This window comes from Amblyraja radiata, chromosome 33, assembly GCF_010909765.2.
Source record: "Amblyraja radiata isolate CabotCenter1 chromosome 33, sAmbRad1.1.pri, whole genome shotgun sequence".
NCBI classification, from domain to species: domain Eukaryota; kingdom Metazoa; phylum Chordata; class Chondrichthyes; order Rajiformes; family Rajidae; genus Amblyraja; species Amblyraja radiata.
In genome coordinates this window covers 28,073,043-28,088,737 of record NC_045988.1, presented here as the reverse complement: position 1 = coordinate 28,088,737, position 15,695 = coordinate 28,073,043, and the positions used below count along the sequence as shown (strand labels likewise).

General features: G+C 44.3%; 1 protein-coding gene across 4 annotated transcripts in view; it reads left to right on the top strand.

The window, feature by feature from the left end:
• Positions 1-15,695, top strand: part of aplp2 (amyloid beta precursor like protein 2) — a 128,154-nt gene that overhangs the window by 66,590 nt on the left and 45,869 nt on the right. For all 4 annotated transcript variants that reach the window (XM_033049758.1, XM_033049757.1, XM_033049759.1 and 1 more), the window contains exons 4-5: positions 6,977-7,089; positions 12,978-13,159. In XM_033049758.1, coding sequence (XP_032905649.1) covers positions 6,977-7,089; positions 12,978-13,159 — 295 coding nt within the window. The remainder of the gene's footprint in view (positions 1-6,976; positions 7,090-12,977; positions 13,160-15,695) is intronic.

Below are 15,695 nucleotides of genomic sequence, written 5' to 3'. Positions count from 1 at the left end.
CTTTTTATTTCAGAATATTTATTTAAATGCAGTGACCCAATTAAATATTCTTGATCAGAGAATTCGGAGTGTTTTTGCACAAGAAATATAGAGTATCTGTTTGAATTACTAAGAGGAATAGCTTTAAGGTGAAAGGAGCAAAGTTTGTAAGAAATGGCACAGCAAGCTTTTTACAAAGAGGGCAGTGGGTGACGAACATGCTGCCAGAGAGGGTTATGGAGGCAGATACAATCGCGGCAATTAAGAGGCTTTTAAATAGGTACAAAATGCTGGAGTAACTCAGCGGGACAGGCAGCATCTCTGGAGAGAAGGAATGGGTGATGTTTTGGGTCAAGACCCTTCTTCAGACTTCTTCAGAATAGGCACATAGATATACAGGGAATGGAGAGACATGAATCATGTGCAGGCAGGCAGATGGAAGTTAGTCTCGGCACAGACATTGTGTCCAAAGGCCTGTTCCTGTGCTGTACTGTTCTGTATTCTAAGACTAGGCTCAGTCTGGTGCTATTTGTGTGGAATATGTAGGTTTTTCCGATGACTGCCTAGATTTCCTCTGTGTTCATTTCTTCCCACACACTGAAGGCATGCAGATTGGTATGTTAATTGGGCAGAATAAATCGCAGCAAGTGTGTAGGTTGCTGGTAGATCTGGGGTGGGCGGTGAGGTGGGTTGTGGAGTGAACAGTGAGAGACCTGATTCCATGTTGTATAGCCCTATGAGAAAGTAATTAGAAAGACAAACAGAAAGTTGGCTTCCAATGCAAGAATGATGGATGGAGTCTGGTGGCAGATGAGTGGAGTTCAACAAATGTGAAGCCTTTATTCAAGAAAGACATTTGGAGTGGTAGCAGAGGTTCACCGGGATGTTGCCTGGAATTGAGCGCTTCAGTTATGAGACACTTGAACGGCTGGATACGTCTTCTTTTGAACGAAGGGGGGGGATTGTTTGACCTTTAGAAACTGATGAAAGGTGTAGACTTTTGGAAACCTTTCATGAGCAAAAGCATCCAACATATGGCAGTAAGTTTTGAATAAGGGATAAAAGGTTTAGAAGAGATTGGAGGAAGGTCTTATTCACCCAGATTGTGATTGTCTGGGTCATGTTCCCCGAGTAGATCGTGGAGGGAGGTACTCTTATAACATTAAAGGAAAACCTAGATCACCTAAATTGCCACGGCATCGAGGTTGTGCTGATAAATGGGATTAGTATAGATTCATGGTTGGTAAGGAAATGGTGGGTCAAAAAGCCTGGTTTTGTATGACTTTAACCACAAGAGTAGGGACAAATGTTATTTGTGAGAAGGAACTGCAGATGCTGTTTGTTTTGGGTGACGTTTCCGGTCGAAACCCTTCAGACTACCGTCTGAAGAAGGGTCTCAACCCGAAACTTCAACCTTTCCCTTTCTCCAGAGATGCTGCCTGTCCCGCTGAGTTACTCCAGCTTTTTGTGTCTATCTTCGGAACAGATGTTATTGTTTGCTGGAACAGCAACAAAGATTCACTGAACATATTCTTTGGATGAGGTGGGGGTAATATATAGCAAAAGGATTGATAAGATGGGACTGCAGTCTTTTAAGTTTAGAAAAATAGGAGGTTAACTTAAGAATTCTGTGGGATTTGACAAGGTAGATGCTGAGGATATTTCTCTGTGTTCAGAATTAAGGGAAGGGGTAACCACATAAGACAGATATGGGAGGAGTTCCTGGGATTTGAATGTTTTGAATCCTCTATCCCAGAGCACTAATTCATAAGTATATTCAATACTAAGATTGTTGAGCAATGAAAAATGCAAGGTTATGGGGATTGGACAAGGTGAATCTCAAGATCAAATCAGCCAATGGATCTTTCTCTTGTGGAGTAGGCTAGATAGTTAAATTATAACCTTTCTATTTGTGTTCTTGTACTCAGCCCACGTGTCTTATCTCCTGATGCACTGCTTTATTCACTGGCCTTAATCTCCAGAATGGATCTCTCAAACTGATTGATGAGCATCATGAAATGCATGCTGAGTAATGCTGGTGGCAGCAGATGCAATAGTATAATTTCCTTATTTTTTAACCTCAACATATGTGATCCTACCATTTTTGTCAATCGTAAGGCTTTGATAAGGTCCCGCACGGGAGACTGGTGACTAAAATTAGAGCACATGGTATTGGGGGTAGGGTGTTGACATGGATAGAAAATTGGTTGGCAGACCGGAAGCAAAGAGTGAACGGGCCCTTTTCAGAATGGCAGGCAGTGGCGAGTGGAGTGCCGCAAGGCTCGGTGTTGCGGCTGCAACTGTTTACCATATATATTAATGATTTGGAAGAGGGAATTAGGAGCAACACTAGCAAGTTTGCGGATGACACAAAGCTGGGTGGCAGTGTGAACTGTGAAGAGGATGTTCGGAGGTTGCAGGGTGACCTGGACAGGTTGAGTGAGTGGGCAGATGCGTGGCAGATGCAGTATAATATAGATAAATGTGAGGTTATCCACTTTGGTGGCAAAAACAAGGGGGCAGATTATTATATCATTAAGGTTAGGTTAGGTAAGGGGGAGGTACAGCGAGACCTGGGTGTCCTTGTACACCGGTCACTGAAAGTTGGAGTGCAGGTACAAGTTCAAGTTCAAGTGAGTTTTTGTTGTCCAAGTGATCCAGAGCGGAATGGAGGGCCAGCGAGATCGCATCCACCGTTGATCTGTGGTGGCCGTAAGCAAACTGCAGTGGCTCCAGGTTTTTGTCGAGGTAGGAGTTGGTTTGCTCCATGATCAACCTCTCAAAGCACTTCATCACCATCGGCGTTAGTGCAACTGGTCGGTAGTCATTGAGGCACGTCACCTTACTCTTCTTGGGCACTGGTATAATTGATGCCCTTTTAAAGCAGGTGGGGACCTCAGACCTTAGAAGTGAGAGGTTGAAAATGTCCGTAAAAATTCCAGCCAGTTGGTCCGCTCAGGTTTTTAGAACGGGTATACCATCAGGTCCAGGCACTTTTCGAGGGTTCTCCCCTCTGAAGGATTTCCTGACGTCGGCCTCTGTGACTGAGACTGAAATACCATCACAGCGAATGGGGGCTCGGGAAGGTACATCAGTATTCTCCCTATCAAAGCGTGCGTAAAACGCATTGAGCTTGTCAGGGAGTGATGTTTCGCCGACATTCGAGCTGCCTCCTGGTTTCACCTTGTAGGAGGTGATTGCATTCAGGCCCCACAGCAGGCAGTGAAAAAAGCTAATGAAATGTTGGCCTTCATAACAAGAGGATTTTAGTATAGGAGTAAAGAGGTTCTTCTGCAGTTGTCTTGGGCTCTGGTGATACCACATCTGGAGTATTGTGCGCAGTTTTAGTCTCCTAATTTGAGGAAGGACATCCTTGTGATTGAGGCAGTGCAGCGTAGGTTCACGAGATTGATCCCTGAGATGGCGGGACTGTCATATGAGGAAAGATTGAAAAGACTAGGCTTGTATTCACTGGAGTTTAGAAGGATGAGGGGGAATCTTATAGAAACATATAAAATTATAAAAGGACTGGACAAGCTAGATGCAGGAAAACATTTCCCAATGTTGGGCGAGTCCAGAACCAGGGGCCACAGTCTTAGAATAAAGGGGAGGTAATTTAAGACTGAGGTGAGAAAAAACTTTTTCACCCAGAGAGTTGTGAATTTATGGAATTCCCTGCCACAGAGGGCAGTGGAGGCCAAATCACTGGATGGATTTAAGAGAGAGTTAGATAGAGCTCTAGGGGCTAGTGGAGTCAAGGGATATGGGGAGAAGGCATGCACGGGTTATTGATAGGGGACGATCAGCCATGATCACAATTAATGGCAAGACCCTTAACAGCATTGGTGTACGGAGGGATCTTGAAGTCCAAGTCCATAACTCCCTGAAAATGTCAACACAAGTAGAGTGGTGAAGAAGGCATGTGGTATGCTTGCTTTCATTGACCAGGATATTGTGCGTTAGAATCAGGAAGTCATGATGCAGCTTTATTGGACTTTAGTTAGGTTGCATTGGGAGTACTACATGCAGTTCTGGTCACTGCTTGCAGGAAGAATAAGGATCATTTTGAAAGGGTGCAGAATGGTTGCAGAAGATGCTTACCAGAATGATACCTGGATTAGAAGGTATTAGCTACAAGGATAGTTGGAAAGACCTGGGTCGTTTTCTCTGGAACACTGGAAGTTTAGGGGAGTCTTGAATCTTTTTCCTTAGGTGGAAATGTCAAGGACCAGAGGGCAATGTTTAAAAAAGCTGCGGGACAAGGTTTTTACACAGAGTGTGGTGATAGCCTGGATTATTCTGCTGGGGGTGATGTTGGAGGCAGATACGTTGGTGGCATGTAAGAGACTTTTGGATAGGCACATGGATATGCAGGATGTGGTGGGATATGCATAATGTGCCAGCAGATAAGAGTTGATGGCATTATGGTTGGTGCAGACATTGTGGGCTGAAGGGCACATTCATGCTATTCTATTGCTTTTTAAATTGTCATAGAATGTTTTCGTTTACCTGAAAGGACAGGTAAGTATGAATTTGGTACTGCACCGTTTTATCAATCTCATCTTTGATCCGTAGAGAGATACAGCAGAGAAACATTTGGTTCAGCCATACGAGTTCACACCCACCACTTATTTTTACACTATTCCTATTTTACTAGCATTTTTTATTTTCCACCAGATTCCCACGCGCTTGTTCAAAGTACAGCACAGAAACAAGTCAGAACAGACCACGATGTCTGTTCTGACCATGTCAAGCTAAATATCTCATGCCTGCACATGATCCACAACCCTCCATTCCTTGCATATCCATGTGTATCTCTAAAAATGTAAATGGCACTACCACCAAGGACAATTCACAGAGGGCAGTTAACCTATTAACCTATACATCTTTGGGATGTGGGAGAAAACCAGAGCACCTGGAATAAAACCAGGCATTATATGAAGAATGTGTAAAATTCACACAAACAGCACCTGACCTGGTTCTCAGATGCTGTGAGACGGCGGCTCTATTTGCTTTGTCGCTGTGTCTCCCAGTACTTTAAATATCTGTTTAAGTCTCTGTATTGGGACTGTAATTGATTTATTGGGATGCAAATAATTAAACTACAACTCGTAAGGAAGGACCCTCTAAAGTCACTGTACTGCTAATTAGGAATGTAATGGAGGTAGAAAAAAGAATATGAAAGAGCAAAGGCTTTCACCTGGATGAAGACCAGGAGTGATTGATTGATTCATCATTTCTATAGTGATACCTACCCACTCACCACACAGTAATGATAGTGGAAGAAAATGAAAATGAAAATGGAAGCTTTTTATGATTATTATTCATTTATATTTAAATTCATCTTCCAGACATAAATAAGGAAAAGGGTATGTTTGAAAGCACTTACTGATCTCTTCTGTTAAATGTCAGGTGAGCAATCTGTATCTGGCAATGGGGCATCAGTCACATCAGTTGAGAAAAGTCAACTCAACATTTGCTTTGAGAAAGTTATGAGAAGCAAAGGTGAGATGAATGGTCTCAGTCAATTTCCCAGGGTAGGGGAGTCTAAACTAGAGGGCACAACTTAATGATGAGAGGGAAAAGATTTGAGTCAGCTTTTTCACGCAGGATGGTGAGTGTATGGAACGGGCTGCCAGAGGAAGTGATCGAAGCACAAAACACTTGTTTAAATGTGATTAGCTCTGGTAGACACTTTGGCCAGAATGCATAAATTGGCGTGTGTGTGTGTGTGTGTCTGTGTCTGTGTGTGTGTGTCTGAGACGAGGAAAATTTTTTCACTCAGAGTGTTGTGAATTTGTGGAATTCTCTGCCACAGAGGGCAGGGGAGGCTAATGTACTCGTTGTTTCCAAGGGAGAGTTAGATATACCTCTTAGGGCTAAGGGAGCCAAGGGATATGGGGAGAAAGCAGGAACCAGGTACTGATTCTGGATAATCAGCCATGATCAAATTGAATGGTGGTGCTGGCTCAATTTTCTATGTTTCTATGATTATACTCTTAACAACCAGATTATCATGAAACGGCAGTCACGGTGGCACAGCGGTAGAGTTGCTGCCTTACAGCAAAATGCAGCACCAGAGACCCGGGTTCGATCCTGACTACAGGTGCTGTCAATATGGAGTTTGTACGTTCTCCCCGTGATCTGCGTGAGTTTTCTCCGAGAACTTTGGTTTCCTCCCACACTCCAAAGACGTACAGGTTTGTAGGTTAATTGGCTTAATTTAAAAAAAAAGTAAAATTGTCCAAGTTGGCAATATGCAGAGTACTGCCCTGCCGACTACAAAATTCAGACGGTTCAGAAAAACATCTCTATTGGTGCAAAGCTCAATACCTTGGGAGAGAAGTTGGTATAGTTTTGTTGGTAGAAGGAGTGAAAGGGTATTGGGAGAAGAGGGGGGTAGTCGCTATCTGAATACAGTTGGAAGCATACATACTGAGCACATTTACAGAGTACCTGGAATAGACATGAAGAGCAACCTTCATAGTTACAGCCTAATAGAAATGGAATTGGAGTAACTTAAATCGCCTTTGTTTTGGTCAACGTCAACAAGTTGAGTGTAATGGCCCAGAGCCAAGCATTTTATGCTCTCTCCTCTCACCCTTTTGATGAAACTAGTTATGAGCCTTCTAAAGATATGAGCCAATTGATTTTAAAGAGAATAAAAATGCCTATTGACATATTTTAATGAAATCTCAATTCTGCAAAATTTGTAACCTGGATTTAGGCAACTTTGCAAAAGCTTATTTTTGGAACGTTGGCATTACACAGAATTGTGAAGCACAGAAGGAGGCTGTGCGGATTCATCATGCCTTTGTCACTTCTGTGAAATAACTTTTCAATTAGTCCCCCAAAGATTTTGAAATTACTGTACCATGGGTTTTCAAAATCTGTGATGAGTCTATTCATTTGTGTGACCTGTTTTAGATGTTTGAAAACTTGTCTCTATAGTTCTTTCTGGGAATATAAATACTAATTCATTTATTTTTCTTGCCAGTGGGTGAGTTTGTGAGCGACGTGCTCCTCGTTCCTGAAAAATGCCGTTTCTTCCACAAAGAACGCATGGATGAGTGTCGGAGTCACCAGCACTGGCAGACGGTTGCTAAAGCGGTAAGAACAAAATGGGGGTGGCAGGGTGACCAGAACTGCACACGGTATACCAACTGTGGCCGTAACATGACATTCCAACTCTTGTACTCAGTACTCAGCCTAATGATGGCAAGCATGCCACATGGCTGCTTCACTACCCTAACGGTTCAGGGGGCAGCATGGTGGTGCAGCGGTAGAGTTGCTGGCATACAGCGCCAGAGACCCGGGTTCGATCCTGTCTACGGGTGCTGGCTGTATGGACGTTCTCCTCATGACAGCGTAGGTTTTTTCCGGTGTCCTCCTGCACTCCAAAGACATACAGGTTTGTAGGTTAATTGGCTTTGGTTAAAAAAATAAATAGTACCTAATGTGCCTATAGTGGTAGTGTATGGGCTGATCGTTGGTTGGTGTGGGCTGAAGGGCGAGTTTCTTCACTGCATCTATAAAGTTTCAGTTTCAGTCTAAAATAAAGACTTGTGTCACCACTTTCATGGAATTCTGTACTTGATTCCCAAGGTGTCTGCTCTACAACGCTCCTCAGAGCAATACCATCTACTGTGAAACCCTGCCCTAGTTTGTCTTACCAAATGGGCGGCATGGTGGCGCAGCGGTAGAGTTGTTGCCTTACAGCGCTTGCAGCGCCAGAGACCCAGGTTGGTTCCCGACAATGGGTGCTGTCTGTGCGTAGTTTGTACGTTCTCCCTGTGACTGCGTGGGTTTTCTCAGAGATCATCGGTTTCCTCCCATACTCCAAAGATGTACAGGTTTGTAGGTTAGTTAGCTTGAGTTTGTATACTTGGTACAAGTGTAAATTGTCCCTACTGTGTGTGTACTTGTGTTAATGTGCGGTACGGACTCGGTGGGCTGAAGGGCCTGTTTCTACGTTGTATCTCTCAACTAAACTAAAATGCAATACCTCATATTCATCTGAATTCAATTTCATCTGTCATTGCTCAGCCGTTTGACCTCATTGATAATAGTTCCTGTTGTAATACTAGATACCCTTTGTGACTATCCACAGTATCACCAGTTTTAGTGTCATCCACAACCTTGTACTCTCATCCACGTCATTAGTATAAGTAACGTACAACAATAGACCGGGTCACTGTGGCACACAACGGGTTACAGCCCTCCAGTCCGAAAAATGACGCTCTGTCTCCCACCTTCAAGCCAATGTTGTATCCAATTGGAATATTCCGTTTTAACCAGGGTTTTGTAATCCTGCCAACCTTGCCCATCATTCTATCAGGAACATGCTGGCCTTCACCTCTCCCAGTATCACTTTTGAAAGCCTACCACTGCAGAAATAACAGGAAGTATTCCAAAGACTGCAACCCTTGCCTGCTGCTGCTGCTCTCCCGTGTAAGCCATCCCCTTTAACAGTATCCAAAAGGTTTTACTTGTTACCAAGGGAATGGTCACAGAGGAATTGCACACCCCATGTCTATCCCTTCTGCTGTTTCTAGTGGTATCCCAGTTACCCATTGCCTCCACCTGTACTGGTCACCAAGCGATATTGAGGACATTCCTTGGCAAGTCCAACTACTGCTCCTGCTGCTCTCTACTGTCAGTCAGAAGTTACAGCTGAACATGATTAGACATAGTCACCAGGAACTTTTCCAGGGAAACTTTCCTGATCTTTCCAAGAGAACAGGTACAGGCTGGCTTTGACGTGAGTAAAGCCTCAGACTGTGGCAGGTGGGAAGAACTGTGCAACAACTCTCTATTTGCTGCCTGACAAAATTAATCTCCACCTTATGCTTACTTTGTTGTGGCATGCAAGTATGTACTTTTGATATCTGCTAATAGATCTACAATATATTAATTATCAAACAGGGCGGCCCCAACACCTTTCCCAATCTTTCTCATTGCAACTACACTGCATAATTTGCAGTCAATCTTCAGTATGCAGCAACACTAGTAATTGCATATATCAGAGTGCAAGATCTGAAGCTTTATCAGAACATCCCTCTAAACCTTTCCCATCCATGTACCTGTTCAAAACAGTCCCTGCCCATCCAATCTCCTTATAACTCAGGTATAGGGGGGTTTTCGATTGGGAGATGAGTGGACAAAGGCTAGAAATGAAAAAGAGACAAAAGTGTGTTAGGTAAGGAGAGGAGTGAAATATAAATCCAAAGGGAGGGATAGCGGGAGTAGTAATGGGTGCGCACCAGGGTTGGGAAGGGGGGGGGGGGGGGGGGGGGGGCAGTGAGCAGAGAGAAGGGGGGAAGAAAGGCTATTACTTAAAATTGGAGAATTCAGTGTCCATGCCGTTGTGTTGTTAGCTACCCAAGCAGAATATAAGGTGCTGTTCCTCCAGTTTGCGTGTGGTCTCAATGACAATGGAGGAGGTGTGCACCTATTTGCCCCGCCCCCCACCTCTTTCCAGCTTTCTCCCCCCACCCCACTACTATCAGTCCGAATATGGATCCCGACTCAAAATGTAATCTATCCATTACTTGCCCAGGTGCCGCCTGACCCATTGATTTACTCCAGTAGTTTGAGTTTTGCTCAAGATTCCAACGTCTGTAGTTCCTTGTATCTTCCGAGTCTTGTCAATCTCCATGATAAATACAGAAGAAATATTCATTGAGTTTGCCCATCTCCTGCAGCTGCATACATGGATGGCCACTTTGACTTCTGAAGGGCCCCATTTTCTCTCGTTACCCTATTTTCTACAATATATACAATTCTCTTAGGATTCTCCTTAACCTTCTTTCCCAGAACAATCTCATGCTCTCTTTTTGCCCTCCTGATTTCCTTCTTAAGTATGCATTTCAGTCCACTATACTGATCCAGGGGGTTTGGTCCCAATTATCTGACCCAAGCCACCTCCCTTTTTCTTCAATATCTCTTGTCATCCAGGCTTCCTTATCCTATTTGCCTTACCCCTCACTCTAGTCACAGAGTCATGCATCATGGGTACAGGCCCTTGTACACCAATGTCAACCAAGAATCCCCATATAAACTAGTCCCATTTGCCTATGTTGGGACCATATTCGTCTAAACCTTTGTTTTAATTGGAGTTGTAGTTTCTGCCTCAACCACTAACTCTGGTAAGTACCTGCATCAACAATCTCTGCACTCCATAATTGGAATTACAGTTAAAGCTCATTATAGTGGGCCCTAGGGGGAAGGGGGAATGGTGTCCATTATTGCAGATTGTCCGCATTAACCGAGTAAGGGTGTCCCCCATTGATGTTACTGCCCGGGCGTCCGGTCAGAATCCAGGAGCCCTGTAACTGAGAGCCCAGTGGGACCTCCCTCACTACACAAAGCTCAGCAGCCCAAGAAGGTCAAAGTTGACCTTTCCCCAATTCAAAACTTTAACTTGTTGGCCTGCACTGTCCTTTTTCACTATTATTTTAAAGCTAATAGAACTGTGGTCGCTGATCCCAAAAATCTTACCCACCAAGACTTCAGTCACTTGCCCTTCCTAATTATCAAAGGGCAGGTCAAGCCTTGCCCTTTGCCCTCTACATATTGCCAAATGAAACTTTCCTGGGCACATTCGACAAATTCCTCCCCATCAAACCCCATAGCAGTCCCAGTCTATATTGTGATATTGTCATAATGGTGATAATGTCCCTGTCACATGTCCCTGTCCCTGTCCATGGCCTGAGTTCATCCGCCGTAACTCAGGCATCTAGCCTTAAAATAAATGCAATTTAATCCAACCGTCGTTCCTCACTCTGCCGTGCTCCTGCCTATCTTGTTCACTGTCATTGACCTCGGTACCAGCCTCCCACCAACCTATATCGGTCCCCCTCCAGTTCAGCTACAAAAGTCTAAATCCCTGTCCTCTGCACCAACCCCTCAGCCATCCATTCATTTATCCTAAAATGTCTATTCCTACTTTCACTAGCATGTGGCTCCAGGAGTAATCTGCAATTAGTATCCTTGAGGTCCTGCCTTTTAATCTTTTGTCTAACTCCTTATATTCACTCTGCTTGACAATCTCTTTCCCTACCAATTTCACAAGTGTCAATAACATCGACCTTTGGCTGCTCCCCCCCCCCCCCCCCCTTGAGAATGTCATGCAGCCTTTCCAAGACATCCTGGACCCTGGCATCAAGGAGGCAACACACCATCCTGGAGTCTCAGGATCACCTGTATGTCTCTTAATTAATGTGTCTCCTATCACTGGTCCTGTCTGACTTTGCCCTTCCATGCTGAGCCGCAGAGCTAGCTATATATATATATATATATATATATATTATCTATATATATATATGGTATGATAATATATGGTTTAAATAGACCGCAGCTCGGAATTACGCTCCCTATTGTGTAATATGGGCATTGGACATTAGATGGCGCTTACTTTTTCGATCTCATTTTCTAATTAGTGTAATTAATTAATGTGCAACTTTTGGCACTGACGAGTTATGACTTCCATCTCTATTATATTTATCTAAATCTGTGCAAAATTTCATGTAGTTCCGAGACATGGGTCAAGAAAGTTAAATTCTAGACACGTTTTCGATGCTCGGCCCACAGCCTAACAGTGGTTCAATCCTGACTTCAGGTAGACTGCTTGGGTTTTCTCCAGGTGCTCCAGTTTCCTCCACATCCCAAATGCACAGGTTGGCAGTTTAATAGGCTATGTTGGCCCCATAGGGGAGTGGTAGAATCTGGGGGGAAGTTAATGAGAATATTAGGGTGAATAAACATTGGGATTAAAGCCAGATTGATGCAAGATGGGTGGTTGTTGGTTGGTGCAGACTGTGGACTAAAGCCGGGGTGGAAATAGCTATCAAAACATGGTGAGGGACACAATTTAGGGGCGATTTCTTGGCGGCCGCACGCGCACACACATACATGCGAGGCTTCCGAGGCTTCGGCCTTGGGCCCTGTGGACGGTAACATCGGGAGTTGACCTGCTTGGTGACCGACTCCGAACTCCAACAATAGCAGCTTCGGCCGCCCCGAATCGTGGGGCTTGAATCCCCACCCCCGGTGGGGGCTTTAAAATCGGGAGCCTCGATCTCCTCGGCGCAGCAGTTTGATTTTAAGCCGCGCCAGGCGATGAAAGGCCCCGCGAACGGGCCGATTCAGCCCTTAGAAAGCGTCTGATAGCCGCTTGAATCTTTCAAAAGCTACAATGTGGTAAATAACACAAACAAATAAACTGAAGCAAATAAAGGCAAACAGAAGAACCAACCTTGGAGGAGGGAGAGAGAGATGGGAAAAAAATACTAAATAACATGAGTGACCGTGAATGAGGGACTTACTTGCAAGGCAGCCAGGAAAGCCTTTCGACCAGAGCCCTTAATGACCTGACCTGTTTAAATCCGATACCCATTACCTTCAGTGATACTTGAAGGTTAAAACACAATTGGTGACACATCGTGTTAATACGATGTTAATACAGACATTTAACAAGCGCTTAACAGTGACACCCCCATTGTCTCGCGGAATGCGGAGATTTTACAAGATTTCTTTTCACCGAATTTCAAAATCCGGATTACAAAACATTGTCCCCCACCTCTCAAAACATGGGAGGGACGTGTGTCCTCCATTCCACCCCCTCCCCCCGGGATTTCCACCCATGGGCTAAAGGGTTTCTCTATGAACTCTGTGTGAGGGAGTTGTCAGATGAGGTGTGAGGTGTTCAATTGCAGCAAAATCAGACATGTTTCGTATGGTGTTTATATATTCTAGGGCTAGAATTTCATTGTGATGGTATTTGTAGATTTGGGTTCAGCACCATTTTAGGTGGCTGTGTCTAATTAAAAATTGGTTATCTTTTCATTGGGTGTTTTGGCTCTTAATTAAAATGTTGATGGCTTACCTGAATTATCACCAGCCAGTTGATTATTAATGCAACAGTATTTAGTTGAACACATACGATTTACACATTCCAGTTGTTCGTGATCTCAGTTGTCGATGCCCTTGTGTTTTAGGCATGTGTTGCTGAGACGATGATTCTGCACACCTATGGGATGTTGCTTCCATGTGGCATCGACAAGTTCCATGGCACCGAGTATGTTTGCTGTCCCCAGAACAAAATCGATGATGTGAGTTCTGAAGAGTCTGATCTTGAAAATGTCGATAAGATGGAGGAGGAAGAGATTGTTGAATCAAGGTACGTCTTTGTTGAAGAAAGCAGTTGAATTTATCAAACACTACGTGCTGCAGTTCATGTGGGTAAAGTAATGGGTTCCTACAAACGTTAGTGGCGGCGCCTAACGGCAGCGGCTCGACTACAGTCGTCTGTCTTTTTTTATTTTTGTCTTGTTAAATGTATGTCTTGAGTTAGTTTTTATTATTTTTTTTAGCTGTGTATATGTGGGGGGGCTGTGGGGGAAACCGTTTAAATCTCTTCCCTGTGCGGGGACCCGACTATTCCCTGTCGGGTCTCGGATGTCGTTGGGCCTAACATCGTGGAGGCTGCGGCGACCTCCGGCCGGGACTAACCTGAGGGCTCCAGTTGCAGAGCCTGCGGAACTGACATCGCGGAGCTGGCTAACTTCGGAGCGGGAAGAGCTGTGGTGGCGTGCGGCTGCGACCCGACTTTTAGAGTTCGGAAGCACCGGCCACAGACCCGGTGGACGAGAACATCGGGAGCTCCAAGTCCCTGGTGGGAGACCGCTTTTCGGAGCTCCGCAACGGCGACTTCTCCCGCTGGAATCGCGGGTTTAAGGACATGGAGCCGGGCCTAACATCGCCCGGCGTGGCTTAAATGGCCTCAGGACTTACCATCGCCCGCCGGGGGCTTTAACATCGGAGCCCCAGTTCGCCTCGACATTGCAGTTGGACTGCTGGACCACGGGAGAAGGAACAAAGGGAAGAGATAAAGACTTTGCCTTCCATCACAGTGAGGAGATGTTAGGGACTCACTGTGATGGATGTTTATGTAAACCTTGTTAAGTGTGGGTCTTGGATTGTTTTGTAATGTAAAAACTGTAGAAATGATATTTCGTTCAAACCTAGGTTTGAATGACAATAAATTGCATTCTATTCTATTCTATAACGTTATGTTAGCCATATTTAAACTTATGGTACTATTTATTAATGTATCAGTGAATCCAACATTTATTGCCTTGGATTACCACATGGGAATGTTCCGGTAATGCTATTGGATCAGATGTTCCAGAATTTCCACTTTGCAATGAATGAATGGCAGTATATTTCCAAGTCATGATCGATTCTACATTTTCTTTGATCTCCATCCCCTTTGTCTCGTTTTCACACCTTACATTTCCTTATCTCTATCTCCCTCACCCCTGATTCAGTCTGAAGAAGGGTCTCGACTTGAAACGTCACCCATTCCTTCTATCCAGGGATGCTACCTGAGTTACTCCAGCATTTTGTGTCTATCAGCAGATTAGTTTGTTGTCATGTGTACCAAGGTACTGCATGCTATCCAGTCAGCGGAAAGACAATACATGAAGTGGTGAGGTAGTCGATAACTAGTCCTTTGACTTGCTGACATTGAGGGAGAGGTTGGTGTCCTGACACCATGTTACTAAATTCTATCTCCTTGCTGTACTCTGTCTCATCATTGTTTGAGATCCAGCAGACTGAGGGTTGTTTGGAACTTCTGTAAATCTTCTTTGCCACTTATTTGCAAGTGTCTAGGTGATGTCTTGCTCTAGTAATTTGCATTCAATCACGAGCTGCATTCAGACACGATATTGAATTTTGTCCATTCATCTGTGAAAACATTTTCTCATTATGATGGAAGGAAACTCATTGATGAAGCATTTGAAGATGGTGGTGAGGCTAGGGAACTTGCCGTGAGAAATTCCTGCAGTGATGGCCTATTGTTGTGGTGGTTGACCTCCAACATCATGAAGGTCTTCCTTTGGGTGAGGCAGAGTTCCACAAGATTGGATTTTACCAAAGCTCCTTGATGCAACATTCAGTCAAATACTGCTTTGACGTTGAGCATTCATTCTCCTCTCCTCATTCTCCTCAAAATTCTTTGGTCCATTCTCAGCCTTGCTGTATCAAGATCAAGTGAAATCCAAATAGGGCAGTGGTTATGGTCAGTGAGACTTTCCATCGCATTTGCTGATTACTGATTACTAGATCAATATAAACTGATTGGATAGATTCTGGTGTTGGAACTGTACCAGAAGAGCTTGAATGGAGGGTTCATCAGAAGTCTTCAGTTGCACAGCAGGGATCCCATCTGGTCACATAGCCTACAATGTACCCAGCACTCTCTGCTACATACAGTGTGGAAACTTGCCCATACCGACTAACATGTCCCATCTACACATCCCACCTGCCTGCATTTGGCCCATATCCCTTTAAATCTATCCTATCCATGTACCTGTCTAATTATTTATTAAATGTTGCAATAATCCTTGCCTCAACTACCTTCTCTGGCAGCTCATTCCATACATCCACCACCGTCTGTGAAAAAGTTACTCCTCAGATTCCTATTATATCTTTTCCCCTTCACCATAAACCTATGTTCCTTCACCATACACAAAATTGCAATTCCACATTATAAAGATGCCCATTAATCCCATGGGACCTTGCAGTGCTCTGTCATTATATCATTCCTCTTCCAGGCTTTTTGAAAATGAAAATCTGCCGTATGAGCTGGACTCTGGATGTCCACCACTAGGAGCATAATCACGGTTTGCTCAGCGTTAAACACCTCCAGA